At 33.5% G+C, this 14718-nt stretch overlaps 2 protein-coding genes across 12 annotated transcripts in view; both read left to right on the forward strand.

Moving 5' to 3' along the window:
- Positions 1-3524, forward strand: part of LOC131931825 (uncharacterized) — a 31798-nt gene extending 28274 nt beyond the window's left edge. For 7 of the 11 annotated variants that reach the window (XR_009384363.1, XM_059288675.1, XM_059288679.1 and 4 more), the window contains 2 exons: positions 1531-1717; positions 2828-3524. Coding sequence is in view for 10 of the 11 variants with exons in the window: in XM_059288675.1 (XP_059144658.1) it covers positions 1531-1717; positions 2828-2910 (270 nt within the window). In the remaining variant the exon portion in view is untranslated. Of the gene's footprint in view, positions 1-1530; positions 1718-1980; positions 2059-2827 lie in introns of all 11 variants that reach the window. The other 4 variants (XM_059288672.1, XM_059288673.1, XM_059288671.1 and 1 more) reach the window with 4 other exon arrangements.
- Positions 3525-9232: 5708 nt separating this feature from the next.
- Positions 9233-14256, forward strand: LOC131931824 (coiled-coil domain-containing protein 43). The gene is made up of 5 exons (XM_059288669.1): positions 9233-9454; positions 10719-10809; positions 11066-11201; positions 11479-11552; positions 12021-14256. Exons 1-5 carry the CDS (start codon positions 9281-9283, stop codon positions 12209-12211), a joined length of 666 nt encoding a protein of 221 aa, XP_059144652.1. The 5' UTR covers positions 9233-9280; the 3' UTR covers positions 12212-14256.
- The last annotated feature ends 462 nt before the right edge of the window (positions 14257-14718 follow it).

Below are 14718 nucleotides of genomic sequence, written 5' to 3' on the forward strand. Positions count from 1 at the left end.
CTCCCTTCACCGCCAATTTTCTTATCAGCGTCTGCTTGAGCTGTCAGACTCGGCCATTCAGACCACACCATTGACCACTTCCTCCCGTGTACCACTTTATCTCAATGTCTCCCCCCCCCCCCCATTCTGGTACGTGGCCATTCAGACCACACCATTGACCACTTCCTCCCATGTACCACTTTATCTCAATGTCTCCCCCCCCCACCCCATTTTGGTGTGGTAAATGATAGTTATTGTATTGAAGCTTGACGTCAGCTGTTCAATCTGCATCCATGACACGCTTGACACCACTAATGGTTTCGACCTTCTATGTTGAAACTTACATAATATTTTTTTTGTCAGATTACATAAGGTCGTTTTTCCCTAGGAGTAAAAATAAATCTATATTGTCCATAATTAATGTGGCTGCCCTGCTTCTAGAATTTCATGTTTTTACATCTGCCATGCATGACGTCAAAAAGGGGGAGGGGGGGGGGTGTCTTGAATTCTAAGCCATTATTCTGGGTCAGAAGCCCGATGCTAAAACTAGATGGAGAATTAGGCTAATAATAATAATTCCTCCCTTCTGTTATTGTTTATTTTTGTTCAAAGTAATCTAAACAAAAAAAAAAACTGAGCTTCTTCAGAATCATGTCTGCTCAAAAAATAGCAATACTTCCCATAAGTCACTTTAAGAACCTATTCAATATTCAAATCTAATGAACCTCATTATTTTTATTTTTATGATATTTCAACACTTGCTTGTATCTTTAGCTGTCATTTCTGTGTGGAAATGTTATAAACTTGCTATATGACAGTCCAGTGTGTGTATGATGTGTATGGTACAAACATTTGATATTTTACTGTATGACAGGCCAGTATGGTACAAACATTTGATAACTTATTGTATGACAGTCCAGTGTGTGTATGTGTATGCTACAAACATTTGATATTTTATTGTATGACAGTCCAGTGTGTGTATGATGTGTATAGTACAAACATTTGATAACTTACTGTATGACAGACCAGTGTGTGTAGAATACAAACATGTTATAACTTGCTGTTTGAAATGGCCCAAGCCTTAAAGAATTGATATGGCCAGCCGCATATTTAATTTGATGGATGGCTGATTATCATTTGCACCTTAAGCTCTGCATGCACTTTGGCTTAAAATCTGACTTATTAGTGTTCATTTCTGTGTATCAGAATATTTTCTTGCACTTTAGCAAACTTCTCCCCTCTGTTAAGATGAATATTGTTTGATGGTATAGCATTCGGTTTATAAATTCATAAAAATTGTGTTGTGGTTTCTACTTTACATTAGCATTGTTGTTTGCATGAAATTTTTAATAGCATGTTGTATTTGATCTTGGTGTTGTATTTCTTTATTGAAATCTAAAGCAATAGTTTTATAACATTTTAGTATAAAGAAGAAAGCTAATGTAAATTAATACTTAACAGTTTTAAAAGTTAAGTCCTGTCTGAAAACTTTAAAAATGTTGTCTTAAGTCAAGTTTTTATTTTTAATTTTTTTCCTTCTGTAACTATCAGGCGCCAGGATCTTCTTTTGGAACTCCCAACAAAGATGAGAATATGGAAGGGTCTGGAGCAGTGGAGGATTTTCTCAATACTGGGAGAACTGGTCGACGCAATGCTATGCCAGATATAAAGGACGCAGTAACAGGGTGTGTAACAGCTGCAGGTGTGGATTTTTCCTTTGATAAACTTTCAGTTACAGGTATACATTTTTTTCATTCACTACTATAGCATGGCTTGCAATGTATGGCGCTTTGTTACATTGTACTAATCCCTAGATCTCTTTGGTTCAATAAGCCACACAGACCATTCATGAAGTTTACCTGCTGTAAAACTATACTCAAAATTTTAATCCTTTATACTTTATTATATCCAGTTTAATTTAAAATTTGCAAGTGCCATTTAACTATCTTATGCTTGACATTTAGGGTTTGGATGAAACTTAAAGCTAATAATGTTTTGTAGAATCCAGGATGTCTTGGAATTATTCCAGTTACTAGTCTTTCATTATAACTTTTAAGGAAGTAAATTTTCAACTTGCAGGTAAAATTCAATGATTTCTTAGTGCAAGGGTTAAATTATGCCTGTAATTGTAACTTTTGTTTACTCTTGTGGTTTTACTTTTGCTTACATTTTTAAAATTATACTATTGCCTACATTTATTAAATTTTACTATTGCCTACATTTTTAAAATACTTCTTTCCTACATTTAAAAAAAAGTTGTACTCAAGTAACTCAATATTTTTAGTGCATGATTGCTTTATCACTAGTTTAGACGCATGCCTTCAGTTTTTAATAAACATATACATTTTGTGTATGGCACTAGGAATTTTATTTTTAGTTATCAAAATTGGAAAAAGTAATTTTCTTGTTTGATTCTTCAGTTGCTTTTAATTTGTTCCGTTGCATGAACTAATACAAATTTGCTATTTAGTTTAAAATTGTATGCACTGTTTGTGAAATATTTTATCATAGATACAAAGATGGTGGCAGTATTTCAAGTAGCATTTATTAACTGTTTAATTCAGATTACTGTAAGATTTAAGATAGGTAATAAAACCTGCTACCTTCTATATTATAAAAGGGAGTTCAGTCAAGGAATTTTAAAATATATTATACTTATGGCATTCCTACTAATTAATTGCAATGTTATTAAGTTAATAAACTTGTAGATAGGACAAAATTATCATCACTGTATTTTATTAGGGTTAGAAACTAGTTATAAAGTGACTGAATTTATTTATTTATTGAAGATGTACTTATAAAGTTGTATTCCTGGTGTTCATTTTTTAAATTTCTTTTTTGTCACTAGATCCAGATGTAAAGCCTGATTCCAGCCAATGTCATCCCCAATGTCAAGATTCTTGTCAGGATTCACAAAATAAGAAATCATAGCATTATGTTTGTGTGTGTGATGTGGCATTCTAAGTTTCCTGCAAGACTGGACCGTAGCTAACAGACATGACCCACTCGTGTGGAACAGCCATTGGACTGATGGTGCTGGTGCCGGCGTCAATTTCTGGATGGCAGTTGTTTTTTTGTGTTACAGAATGTTCTGCTTAATAGTTCTAAATGTTTTTTAAAGACTTACATCTACAGAAATTAGACTTGGGGGAAATGACAGCTGTAAAACTTAAATGGCAACAAGTTTTATTTCAGTTGGACTTGAATGTCGTGCCTTCCCTGGCAAATAGTATTTGTCTACTAAAATGTAGCCACTATGATACCTTGCTCATGGCTATACATATATAAATATATAAAATCATCTTTGTAAATAACTATGTCCAAATGTAAATATTTTTCTTTTAAAATCAGTTTTTTGAAGGAATAGTGTTTTCTTGGTTTTAATCTTTCAGACAGTTTTTGAACTTGTCTCTTTTAACAATAATCTGTGGTGAAGATGGAATTAGTTTTTAATTGCCTTTATTTTATAGTAAGGTTTTATGTACATATATTGAAAATTCTAAAGATTTTAGTGAAGGGTACGTAGATTAAAACAGTACAGCAGTAATCCTTAATTGTATGTTAATTCTGAAGTTTCATTGTTTTAAAATAATATATCAATGTAGTCCTACCATTGGTTTAGTTTAACCAGCAAAGTAATGTGCCAATTAGTTTTTTTTTTTTTTTAAATGAACAGTAAAAAATGTATTGACTTATTTCAGTTCTCAATATTACCTAACCACCTTGGAAATCGATCTCTGCCTACTCAGATCATTCATTTTGTGTGTGTGTGTGTTTATTTTATTTAAAATATTAAACAATTTTATTTAACGCTTGAATCTCTTGATTTACTACTGTTGTTGTCTTTCACAGTTAGTGCTGTTATTTTGATCTGTTGAAACAAACTTTGCTGTGCCCACTCTTTTCATTCCTCTTAACTCATTGTGGTTTTATTGTGTTTTTTTTTTAAAGTCCAATTTGGACAGGTGCTATAGGGGCTAGAAATTTTTTTTTTCTAAAAAATAATCTGTTTCAGCTTCATTATGTTTTGCTTGATTGAAATGTTGGCTTGATTTACTAATTTTTTTTTATGTTTTGCTTTGTTTGACGTTTAATTTTTAAGCAAGATGTTTTTTGTTCTATGTTGAGCTGTCAGGTTGCACATTTCTGTATATATTAAACTACAAGAAATCCAAAATAGTTTTTTTTTTATTAAAAATCTAAGTTTTGCTCCAAGTGATATTTTTAAAAATATATTTTAAACATTTAATAAAAACATTAGCATGTGGAATAGCTGTAAAATTCAAATGTTTTTCAAACTATTAAAATTAAATGTCTTAATATTATTTTTACAAATTATTTTTAAATTGTTTAATGTAGAAAAATGGCATTACATTAAAAAAAAACTATTCCATCATAGTAATAGAAGTATTTCTTGGTTAATATATATTGGTATAACAGTATTCTCTCTTGAAGACTTGACTTTTTAAAAAAATTTATTGTAAATGCTTATAAAAAATGTAGATATATATTTATACTTTGTTAAAAATGTAGCTTGTAGCGGTTGGAAAAATTCAGTGTTTTGAAACAATAGATTTAATAGTTTGTTGTTGACTAGTCATTTTTTTATTTTATACTAAATGAATCAAGTTAATGAAATCCATTGACACAGATCAGTTTGTAGTCAAGGAGCTAAGTGGCTTTAATGGAGTACTTATTCAAATAAAGAAAAATACACAATTCAAATGTTGCTTGAAAGTATTTTCTTTCCGTAAAATGTTTGACCATTTGAATTGTTACGTTCATGTAATTGAAATATTGAAGAACAGGTTTTTATTAATCACCTGTTTAATATTTAATAAGTAAAAGTGATTTTAAAGATTGTTGTAGATTTTAATTTTAAAAAATAAGACATTCTGTACTACTTTAACTAGAAATATTGGTATTAAAGAAATAAATATTAATAAAAACTTTTATTACATGATTTTATATCACTAATGAATAAAATGGTTTTCTTTAAATATTTAATAGACTAGTTAATGTATAACTATACAAAATAGTATGAAAGTTGAAATTTTGATTGCAAGTTTGACCCATGGCAGACTAAGCAAAATGAATGACAGAAGTCAATTCAAAGAAAACCTTGTAAAAAAAAAAAGTAATTAAAATTATTTTAGGGTCAATGACAGGTCCCCTTTTGCTAAAAAGCTTTTTTGTTATTCTAGTTAAGCCTCTAGCACATCTGTGAACAAAGGGACGGAGTGGTCTAGTGGTAGAGAGCTAGACTGCTAACCCGTTAGTCTCGAGTTCGAATCCGGGTTCAAGTCAGTAGACTGTCACTGAGTCCACCCAACTCTGATGGGTACCTAACTCACGTTAGGGAAAGTAAAGGCGGCTGGGCATAGTGCTGACCACACTATCTCTTCATATGCAGATGTCACAGAAACAAGTGAACTCTACTTCACTTGCCCAATAGACCATCATGTTTGAAAAGGGAACTTTACTTACATCTGTGGAGAAGAGGGTTTTGGGTGAGATGACTTGCTTTGGGATATATAGTCCCTTAGGTCATCAGTAGGGTGTATTTGGGTTATTTGTTTATAGCAAGACAAGTCCAATATACCTTGGATAGATTCATCTGTTAAAATTAAAGCAAAAAAAATGTATTCACCTTGTGCTATGGCATTTTAAAATAAACTCCTACTTATACATATCCCCCCCCCCCATCAGTGGCCAGATAAATTGGTCACATACACAAACTACTGGGCTTAACCACACTACCTCATTTGTGGACAAATAGTCACATGCACTACCTGGGCATGTCCACACTAATCCCTGTACGACCTACTACTCCCCATCTGTGGACATACGGGTCATCTACACTGGCTGGGTGTGAAACAGGACACCTACCCACAATACTAATCATTTTTGTTGTGGTAAAATAAAACAGGTCAAGTCTGCTGCACCTACTTCTGAAACTCACACTTTATCTCCTGAGTGGGTAAAAAAAAAAACAAGCGAATGAACATCTTTTATAGTTTTTGCTAAGCTGGCGGTTTTTTCCTAAAAAAAACTCTTGCATAAGGCATGGTATACCAAGGCCGTGAAAAATCATGCGCTGCACTGCCCAAGACCAGTAAAGGGAAGTAATAACGATATTATAATTTGCAACTAATATTAATTAGATCATTGGCTTCAGTCGGACTTTGGTAGACTCATCTGAATCTTTAAAATGGTAAAATGAGAGTACCTTATGGTTTAACTCCATTTATTTCTAACCCAAGAACTTATAAAGAGTATTTAATTAAATGTAGGATAATAATTTAAATAGGCCGATAGGTCAATAAAATATTTGATTTGTTTTTCGTTTTTTTCACCCGGTATAGTAAGGTTAGGTGGTGTGGTTAATTTACAAATGAGTTTTGTAAATATTTATACTTTTATAATTATATCTTTCGAACTGCAGGGACCTATTACATTGCTTAGCTTTCCTTAGCACTATTATAATACAATCATTGTAACTATTTAGATTTAAATCTAACTAATTTTTGCTAACTGCCAAAAAAAAAATATTTAAAAAATCAACAAAATATGCAATTCTTTCCTTGTTAAAGTTGATTTTAAAAAAAATGAATAGCTTAAACTTAAATGTTTTAGACACCAAGCTCACCCCTCTCTCGTAGTCAATACGTGCGTTTTTTTTTCTAGGTCGTGCATTCGATGAATTGCATTTAAAACATGACGATGTAACTAAGTGAAGAACAAAAGATTTTCCTTTGCAGAATAGGGTTGTTGAAAAGTACGTGCATAAGACCCTCTTCTTTTTCTATTGTAACAATAATGCTTATTTTAAATATATAAAACAATAGGTTTAGAAACCCTCCTCGGTTTAAAATTGATTTCTTCTAAAATATAGACTGACCTCGATCAACACAGAATATTTTAATTATTTCTACTACAATTTATTAAAAATAGTTTTCTTAAACGCAAAATAAGGGCTACAATTCAGTCTCTAATGTAACGTTACGTTTTTAAAATGCTGCTTGAACCCCTCTCCCCTCATCACATAACGTCAAAAAATTGCAACCTCCCCCTATGAATGCAACGTCATTTATGAACGCCCCCCCCCCCCCCCATTGTGAAAAAATATATATCTGGGTGCAAAAGTTTCAGGCAAAGTATGCAGGCCTGAAATTCACGCCAGAAATATGGCGATATAGAAAGATAAAATCTTAATCACAAAACGGAAATAATGCTCTCACTAGTAATGGCATACATTTCTGTACGCTTGCGAATGTTGGACATCGTCGGACACGGAAATTAGATGCTACAGGAAGTTACAAATGAAACTAATACAATGACCACATTTCAAATGGTGCATAGTACGTGACAGTATCTAAAGCCAAACTTAAATTGGTCATCACTATTGTCATGATACCTGCTAGCAATCGTTAAAAGAAAACGGTTACTGAAACAATGCGCGCATGTCACAGTGAGGACGAGCAAAAACTCTCTTTCAAGGGCCGGTGATAGGCCTATATATGGATAAAAGGCTTGGCGATGAAAAAAATTGGGAAGACAAGATTAGAAAATGGACGTTTTTAACACTGGGAGAAGCACTGTGGATGGTGGATGACAGATTTGGCGCAGTGTTTCCTCCAGACTTTTTTCTCCTGGGGGGGGGGGGGGGGGGGGGGGGTCAGAATTTTCCGGAGCCCCCCCCCCCCCGAAGAGATGCCTGGAAGAAACTCTGATTTGGCGCCACTAGGATCAAAAGAATCCTAGGGGCGCCACAGTGGATCCACCTAGACAAAGCGGAGCAGACGGGGAAAAAAGGCTAATCGAGTCTTGAATAGCCTGAGTAGGCTTATAACTTATATTGAACAGCACATAACCATATTATAGAATTAATGTAAGCTTAGGCTAACTTATTTAGTTATTATTTTTAGCACCCATCTATGTCGATAATTTTAAATTAGAATTTGCCAGGTTGAACGTGCTGGTTGTGTAACAAAACAGTACCTAATCTAACGCTAGATCTAATTGTATGCGCCCATATAATCGCATAACTAGGTTGGGCAATAATATGTAACACAAACAGAGCTATAATGTTATATAACATTTTCATAGCCTCGGGGAGTATTTCTAGCAGCATTCATGTTAAAGGGGGACACTGGCCAACCGTTCTGAATCCCGAAATGTAGTGGCCCCAATAATTTATTTTTATAGCTACTATATATAAATGCCCCAAGTTATCTGCATATATCAACTGGAATCAGAGTTTCTTCCAGTCATCTCTTCGCCCCCCCCCCCCCCCCCCGAAGAAAGTCTACCACTCCCCGAACGAAATAGAATTTATATAGAAAATATATACTTTTACCAGTGTCCGCCCCCCCCCCCCCGGAAAGTGTTGACCGACCCCCCCCCCCCCTCGAAAAAATATCAAGTGCCCCCCCCCCCCCGGAGAAAAAAGTCTGGAAGAAACACTGGCTGGAATAACAGTCATTGTTGTCGGCAAATTTTTTGTAATTGAGAAAATATTTTTAAAAATGATATTGACATTCTGTCAATGTAGTTGATTTCGGGCATAGTAAAATTTAACTCAGCTAACACTAATTATTTTTAAATATTACAAGCTGAGCTCATTTCTCTCCAGTGAGAAACGCAAAATTGCGAGTAATCTATGCAATGTTGTATTTTAAACTCTATTGAACTGTTCAAATCCATCTCAAAATATGACTGTACAAAGATTGAGTTTTAGATAGCTCAAAGCGTCGTTTACACCAATAGATGTTGACCCATTTGAAAACCTGTTTTGTCATTGCTCTACTCATCAGAACAAAAAATACCCGAATTGCTTCATCATTGCACGTTAAAGAACCATTAGACATGTGAGTCTAAACCATAGAACAAAATGACAACTGTTGAAAAATAATTAGATTTAGTTGCTGGTTATTGTGGGAAAAATAATTTTGCTTTTCTTCTTCAATTAACTCTTATTGTATGACCATTATGCCTACTTTTGAACTACTCTTTGTCTTTTTTTTTTTCAATTGGACCATCCTATGTCTATTATTTAAATTTGAATTTAAAGTAGTTTTTATAGAAACAATGTCATTTTCTGCTTTAATGAAGCAATAGATGAGAAATAATAAGTCTAGAATTAGAATCTAGATGTTCAGTTTTATTTCGGTCGATCTAGATTCTAGGTCTAGAAATCTAGTTATTTTTCGGTATTTAGGGAGACTACTACCCCACAAGTTAGTAGTCAATTCCTTCGACTTTTTATTTTTGTTTTCGCAAATATATTGATTAATGAAAGATGGCGACCGTCGTTGCAGGCCAGTTTGACTTTTGGTTGACTGAAAAGTTAAAATCTGCTAGTACGGATATCGATACAGATGTTTTTGTCAGCTATATTATTAGTATATTAGACACAGAGTCAACAGCCGAAGAAAGGGAAGAAAGTATAACAGAACTTTTAGCCGGTGTTGTGGTAAGTTGTCCGTTAAAGCTGAGTTGACTAGTTCATCAAAGTTGAGTAGTCAGTAGACTTGAGTAGACAGAGTCAGAGAGTTCAGAGTTGTGGTTCATTTGGAGTTGCTCATTTGTTCAAAATGTGTTGTTATAATATAATCAATATTCAATCAGTGACTGCTAATCCAAATGAATTTAATGAAAGCAGTAGGTCTATTTATTTTTATTTCAGACAGACACTTTCTCCAAGGGGGGGAGAGGGGGGGGGGGGAAGGGGGTATGCTAGACACTAGACACAATTACTAATAATTAAGTAATAATTTATTAATTAGGCCTACTAATTAATTACAAATAAGTAGGCCTATTTACTTATAAAAGTAGGCTATTAAAAAAAAAACAACAACCCAATTTCATTTTCAATCAAGGGGGTAGATCTAGTAAGCAAGCATGCCCCCCTCCCACGCTTGAACAGAGTGCCTACACTACTTAAAGACATTCTGAATGTAAGTCTCTAGTTTTAATCCGGAACTTGAGTCTGTAGCTGACATACCAGCTCATTAGGGGGAAAAATTGTGACTGGGCATGGTGCTGACCACACTATTTCTCATATAACAAAGTAATACAGATGAACTCTATGTCATTAGTCCCATGTGTCTTGGGCATGAGCCAGGAAAGATGATGAGGTAAAATTTTTAAAAGTAGGCCTATAGACAGACCTATCTATTTTTGGAGTATTGGTGTTGCAATCGTCCGACATTGAACAATTCAGAAAATTGGTGTGTTTACTTTGTTATTAGTTGTCACTATTATTGTGTGTTATGTTCAGGACTTAAGGTTAGGGCTAGCATTGAAATTAGCAAATGCAAGTCACTTTTGTATTTAGTTAAAACACCCCTAAATTTTAGAAGATTAGTCCTATGTGATTATTGTGGCATTAGCCGACACTGGGAGTAACACACCCCTCTATTTTTCTTCTCTTTTTAAATATGCTCAGGATCACAGGAATAAGCATTTGTGGGCTATCTATATAAAATATTTACATTGTTATAAAGGAATTTTAATTATATTCATTAAAATTAGCTATCAATATCAAATATTGACATATTGAAAGGCAGCTTTTAAAAATTTGACATAGCTCATTATCTTAAAGTTTATTAGAATTTATGGTTCACCTATGATGTCTATCCCCTCCTATTCTCGATTCCGTAATGCATTTGTATTTAGTCATTAAATGTCTTTTTTTAAATATACTTTTTTAAAAAATTGCTTGTTTATTTACCAAGGATCCAGGTTTAGCTGTAGAATTATACAAATCCATATTACAACAGTGGGATGCTGAAAATGCCAACAAAAAAACAGAAACAGTTAAAGAGGGTTAGTATAGTATTATACTTGCTGTTACATTTGGCCTATCAATTCAGTTGAATAAAATTTAGGTTCTTTCCTGTTTAACTAGATAAAAGACATGGTTTATGTGTTGTTGATTGCAAATACCAGTGTCTCATATTGATTCGTATTTATATAAGTAACAGGAGTTGTTATCATAAATTTAGAATGAGCTTTACATATATGAATATTACTATTTCCTTAAAGTGTAGTTCTGACATTGCCATGCTATTTATTGTTTTAGATATAGGTGAGAAGCTTTCTGCCATGTTTGGCAAGCAGACACTGGCCACTGTGCAAGAGAAGAAACTTACTAAAGAAGAGGCTGATAGAAAAGCTGCTATCTTAGCCCAGTATGGGCAGGTTTCTGATGGGGAAGAGTATCCTTTTCATTTGGTCACATTATATTGACGCAATTAGTATTTCTTCTAACAAAAATTGCTTAAATTTTTTTTCCTCTTTTATTTTTATGACATATCTTAATAGGTTGTTCTTTTAGCAAGTTTAATGTCCAACTTAAAATATTTTTATCCATAATGTTTACAGTTTTATCACATCGGTATATTTTAGTTATGAAATGACTTTGAAATATTTCTTTTAAGGTCCTGTATGAAATAAAAAATGTCTGGAAACCTATATGCCTTAACTTGAACACAGATCAGATTCAGATGAATGTAGCGAAAATGAAGATGTCCCCACCCTCGGAGCAGCCAAAAGTGACCCCTCTGATTGTATCCTTTGTTTTAAGTCACTCTACACTTCCTGTCATATTCATAAGTATTTGCATGATTTATTGAAAATAAAATTAAAACTAAAACTTATATCTTGAAATACAGACTCACTACTGTCAGTAAACAGGTATACTTTTAATAATGAAAGAAAAAAGCAAACACAAAATATTATAAAACTTACTTGCATTTTGTTAAACGTTGCCTAGTTTTTCATATTTGTGGTCCATAGAGCAGATGTAGAGTTCATGTGTTGCTTTAATCTTGGTAGAGAGAATTTTGCTGTCATCGCTATGCCCAGCCACCTTAAATTTACCAAAATCATAACTGGGCTTAGGAAGCAAACCTCAAGACATTAAGATTAGCAGTTGAGCGTTGAGACTTGGCGGCCCTTATTCAAAATCTTTAAAAACCAAGTAGTCTCATTCTACATTTGTTTTGGTTGTTATGGGCCCTTGACTAGGTTTCTAGTATTGCTCATCAGAAATGTGAACAAAGAGGAAGTCCAAAGAGCTGAGAGGGAGAAGAGGGAGAAGGCAAAGGAGGAACAAGAGAAGAAAAAAGAGAAAGACAAACAAGATCGGGTAGCCCAGAAACAGAAACAACAAGAAAGGAAAGAGGCTGAGAAGAAACGCACTTCCAAGGGAGAGAAGAAAAGATAGCACCCATAATTTACAATTAGCATTATAATATTATAATAGTTGTGTAGTTTTTTAAAGTATTTTAATTATTATCTTAAGAATAATTATGTACATGTTTGCTGGGCATTCTTTTCTGCTTAAAGTCAAGAGTTTATTTTTTGATTTGTAGTTTTTCAGGAATATTTTTCTCAAATTGACAAATTTAAACTAAACTTGATATTGTTAATTCCCTTTGTAGTGCATTTTATTCCCCTCACTGTATTTAAAAAAATTATTTTTTAATAAACATAATATTTGTATTTTATGTTTAAAAACATAGGTATTTTTTAGATTAAAAAAAATTGCATTATAATTATTTTTTTGAGGGTTTTATTTTTTTATTTCATGGACATTATCAAAAAGCCTTAATAATATTGCATGATCATATAATATACATTTTAATTATTCAGTTTGTACATTTAATTTTTTGAAAATGACCTATGTTCCGGATGTTAGTTTTGTGATTATTAAATATCCCTTTTGTATAAAATCTACTTATCTGCTTGGTTAGGGTTTGCTTACTGAATCTTGGGCCTCTCTAGTCTATATTGTTGGTGAGTTTTGTGCACACAAAACCGTAGCGTTTCATTGAAGTCTCAGTTTTGTAAGAAAAAAAATTCAGAAAATTTTTTACCTGATGTTAACAATTTTAGACACTTGTTCCAGTTTATAAAATTTTTAAGGAAATAAAATAATAAAAGCTGGAAAATGTTTTTTGGTGTACTTAAATCAAATTTTATTTCTTTTGCCAACTCCCATTAATTTACCACATTTAAAACTTACAGAATTCTTTTTCATAGTCTTAATTTAGCTTCTTTTGAAATTGCTGAAAATTTTTTGAGTTTTTTGAAGTCCCTAATATTATTGGGTGAGTGCAATCCCCTGTGGTCAGGTTTTAAAATGAGTTATGGTGACAGTTTCAAGTGTTTGCTGTGACATTTCAATGTCAGCAGTGTGCTAGTAAGTTTTACTGTTTAGCATCAGTTACTGTGCTTGTCAGTATTTTACTGTTCAGTCTTAGTGTCACCCTGGGCCTGTCATGTTGACAATGTACTAACCCTGGTAAGAAATGTCTGTGATTTAAGAACATAGTATTGTATTGTCACATCCACAATTTTCTCTACTGTTAACATGTAACTGTTTATGCTTACATTGTGTCACCAATGTGCTGTTTGAAGCCAACATCACCTATGTTGTGTCACCACTGGTGTTTCAAGCCAACATTTCCCTTGTGTCACCAATCTGAAGTATCAAGCCAATATAACTCTTTGTCACCATTGTGCTGTTTGAAGACAGCACCACCCATATTGTGTCACCATTCTGCTGTTTGAAGACAGCATCACCTATGTTGTGTCACCAATGTGCTGTCACCATTGTGCTGTTTGAAGACAGCACCACCCATGTTGTGTCACCATTCTGCTGTTTGAAGACAGCATCACCTATGTTGTGTCACCAATGTGCTGTCACCATTGTGCTGTTTGAAGACAGCATCACCCATGTTGTGTCACCATTGTGCTGTTTAAAGACAGCATCACCCATGTTGTGTCACCAATGTGCTGTTTTACTATGTTGTGATGATTTCTCTTATATCAGCATTACATTCTTGGAGCTAAAACAACAATGGCCTTGTTTAACAAAGGGTTGTTACTGAGTGGTGTGTAATGTAAGGGGTTGTCCACTAATGATGTATAATTTTAGAGATTGTCCATTAGTTACTCCTAATGTATTGGGTTGTCCTTTAGTGTTGTTGTACTGTAATTGTAGTGTATGGGTTATTCATCAGTTATTCATAATTTGTTTCATCAATTTGTGATGTGTAATGTAAGAGGTTTGTCAGTCATGAGTAATGTATGGGGTTGTCCTTTAGTGATGTGTAATGTAAGGGGTTGTCCTTTAGTGATGTGTAATGTAAGGGGTTGTCAGTCATGAGTAATGTATGGGGTTGTCCTTTAGTGATGTGTAATGTATGGGGTTGTCCATTAGTGATGTGTAATGTAAGGGGTTGTCAATCGTGAGTAATGTATGGGGTTGTCAGTCATGAGTAATGTATGGGGTTGTCCATTGGTGATTTCACATACCAAAGCAGGTTCAGATTTGTGATCCTGCTCTGTATGACTGTAAGGAGATGGGGATGGAATAAAAGAATGTGAAGCTGCATACGTTTTGGATTTATTAAAACAAACAAAAATGTAATTTATTAAAAAAAAATTAAAGTTATTTTAGTAGTGTTATGAAGTTGTTGTAGGGAGAACCCTAGCTTGGTGTGGCGTAAAAATCAGCCAATTTGTCTGATGTCATTAAGGGTGTGGTCTAGATGAGAAGAATGTACCAGAACACATTTTTAAAATTTTTGAATTTTGTACCAGATGAATACGAAAGATATAGTACAATAATTAACCAAGTTTTATAAACTTGTTTGTATGAAGATAAAAATATTTGCATAATAAACCCAGATCTGAGATTGCATAGGACTCTGGTGTTATATCATT

Source organism: Physella acuta, unplaced genomic scaffold (assembly GCF_028476545.2).
Source record: "Physella acuta isolate Inbredline_101_S28 unplaced genomic scaffold, ASM2847654v3 ptg002039l, whole genome shotgun sequence".
Classification (NCBI taxonomy): Eukaryota; Metazoa; Mollusca; class Gastropoda; family Physidae; genus Physella; species Physella acuta.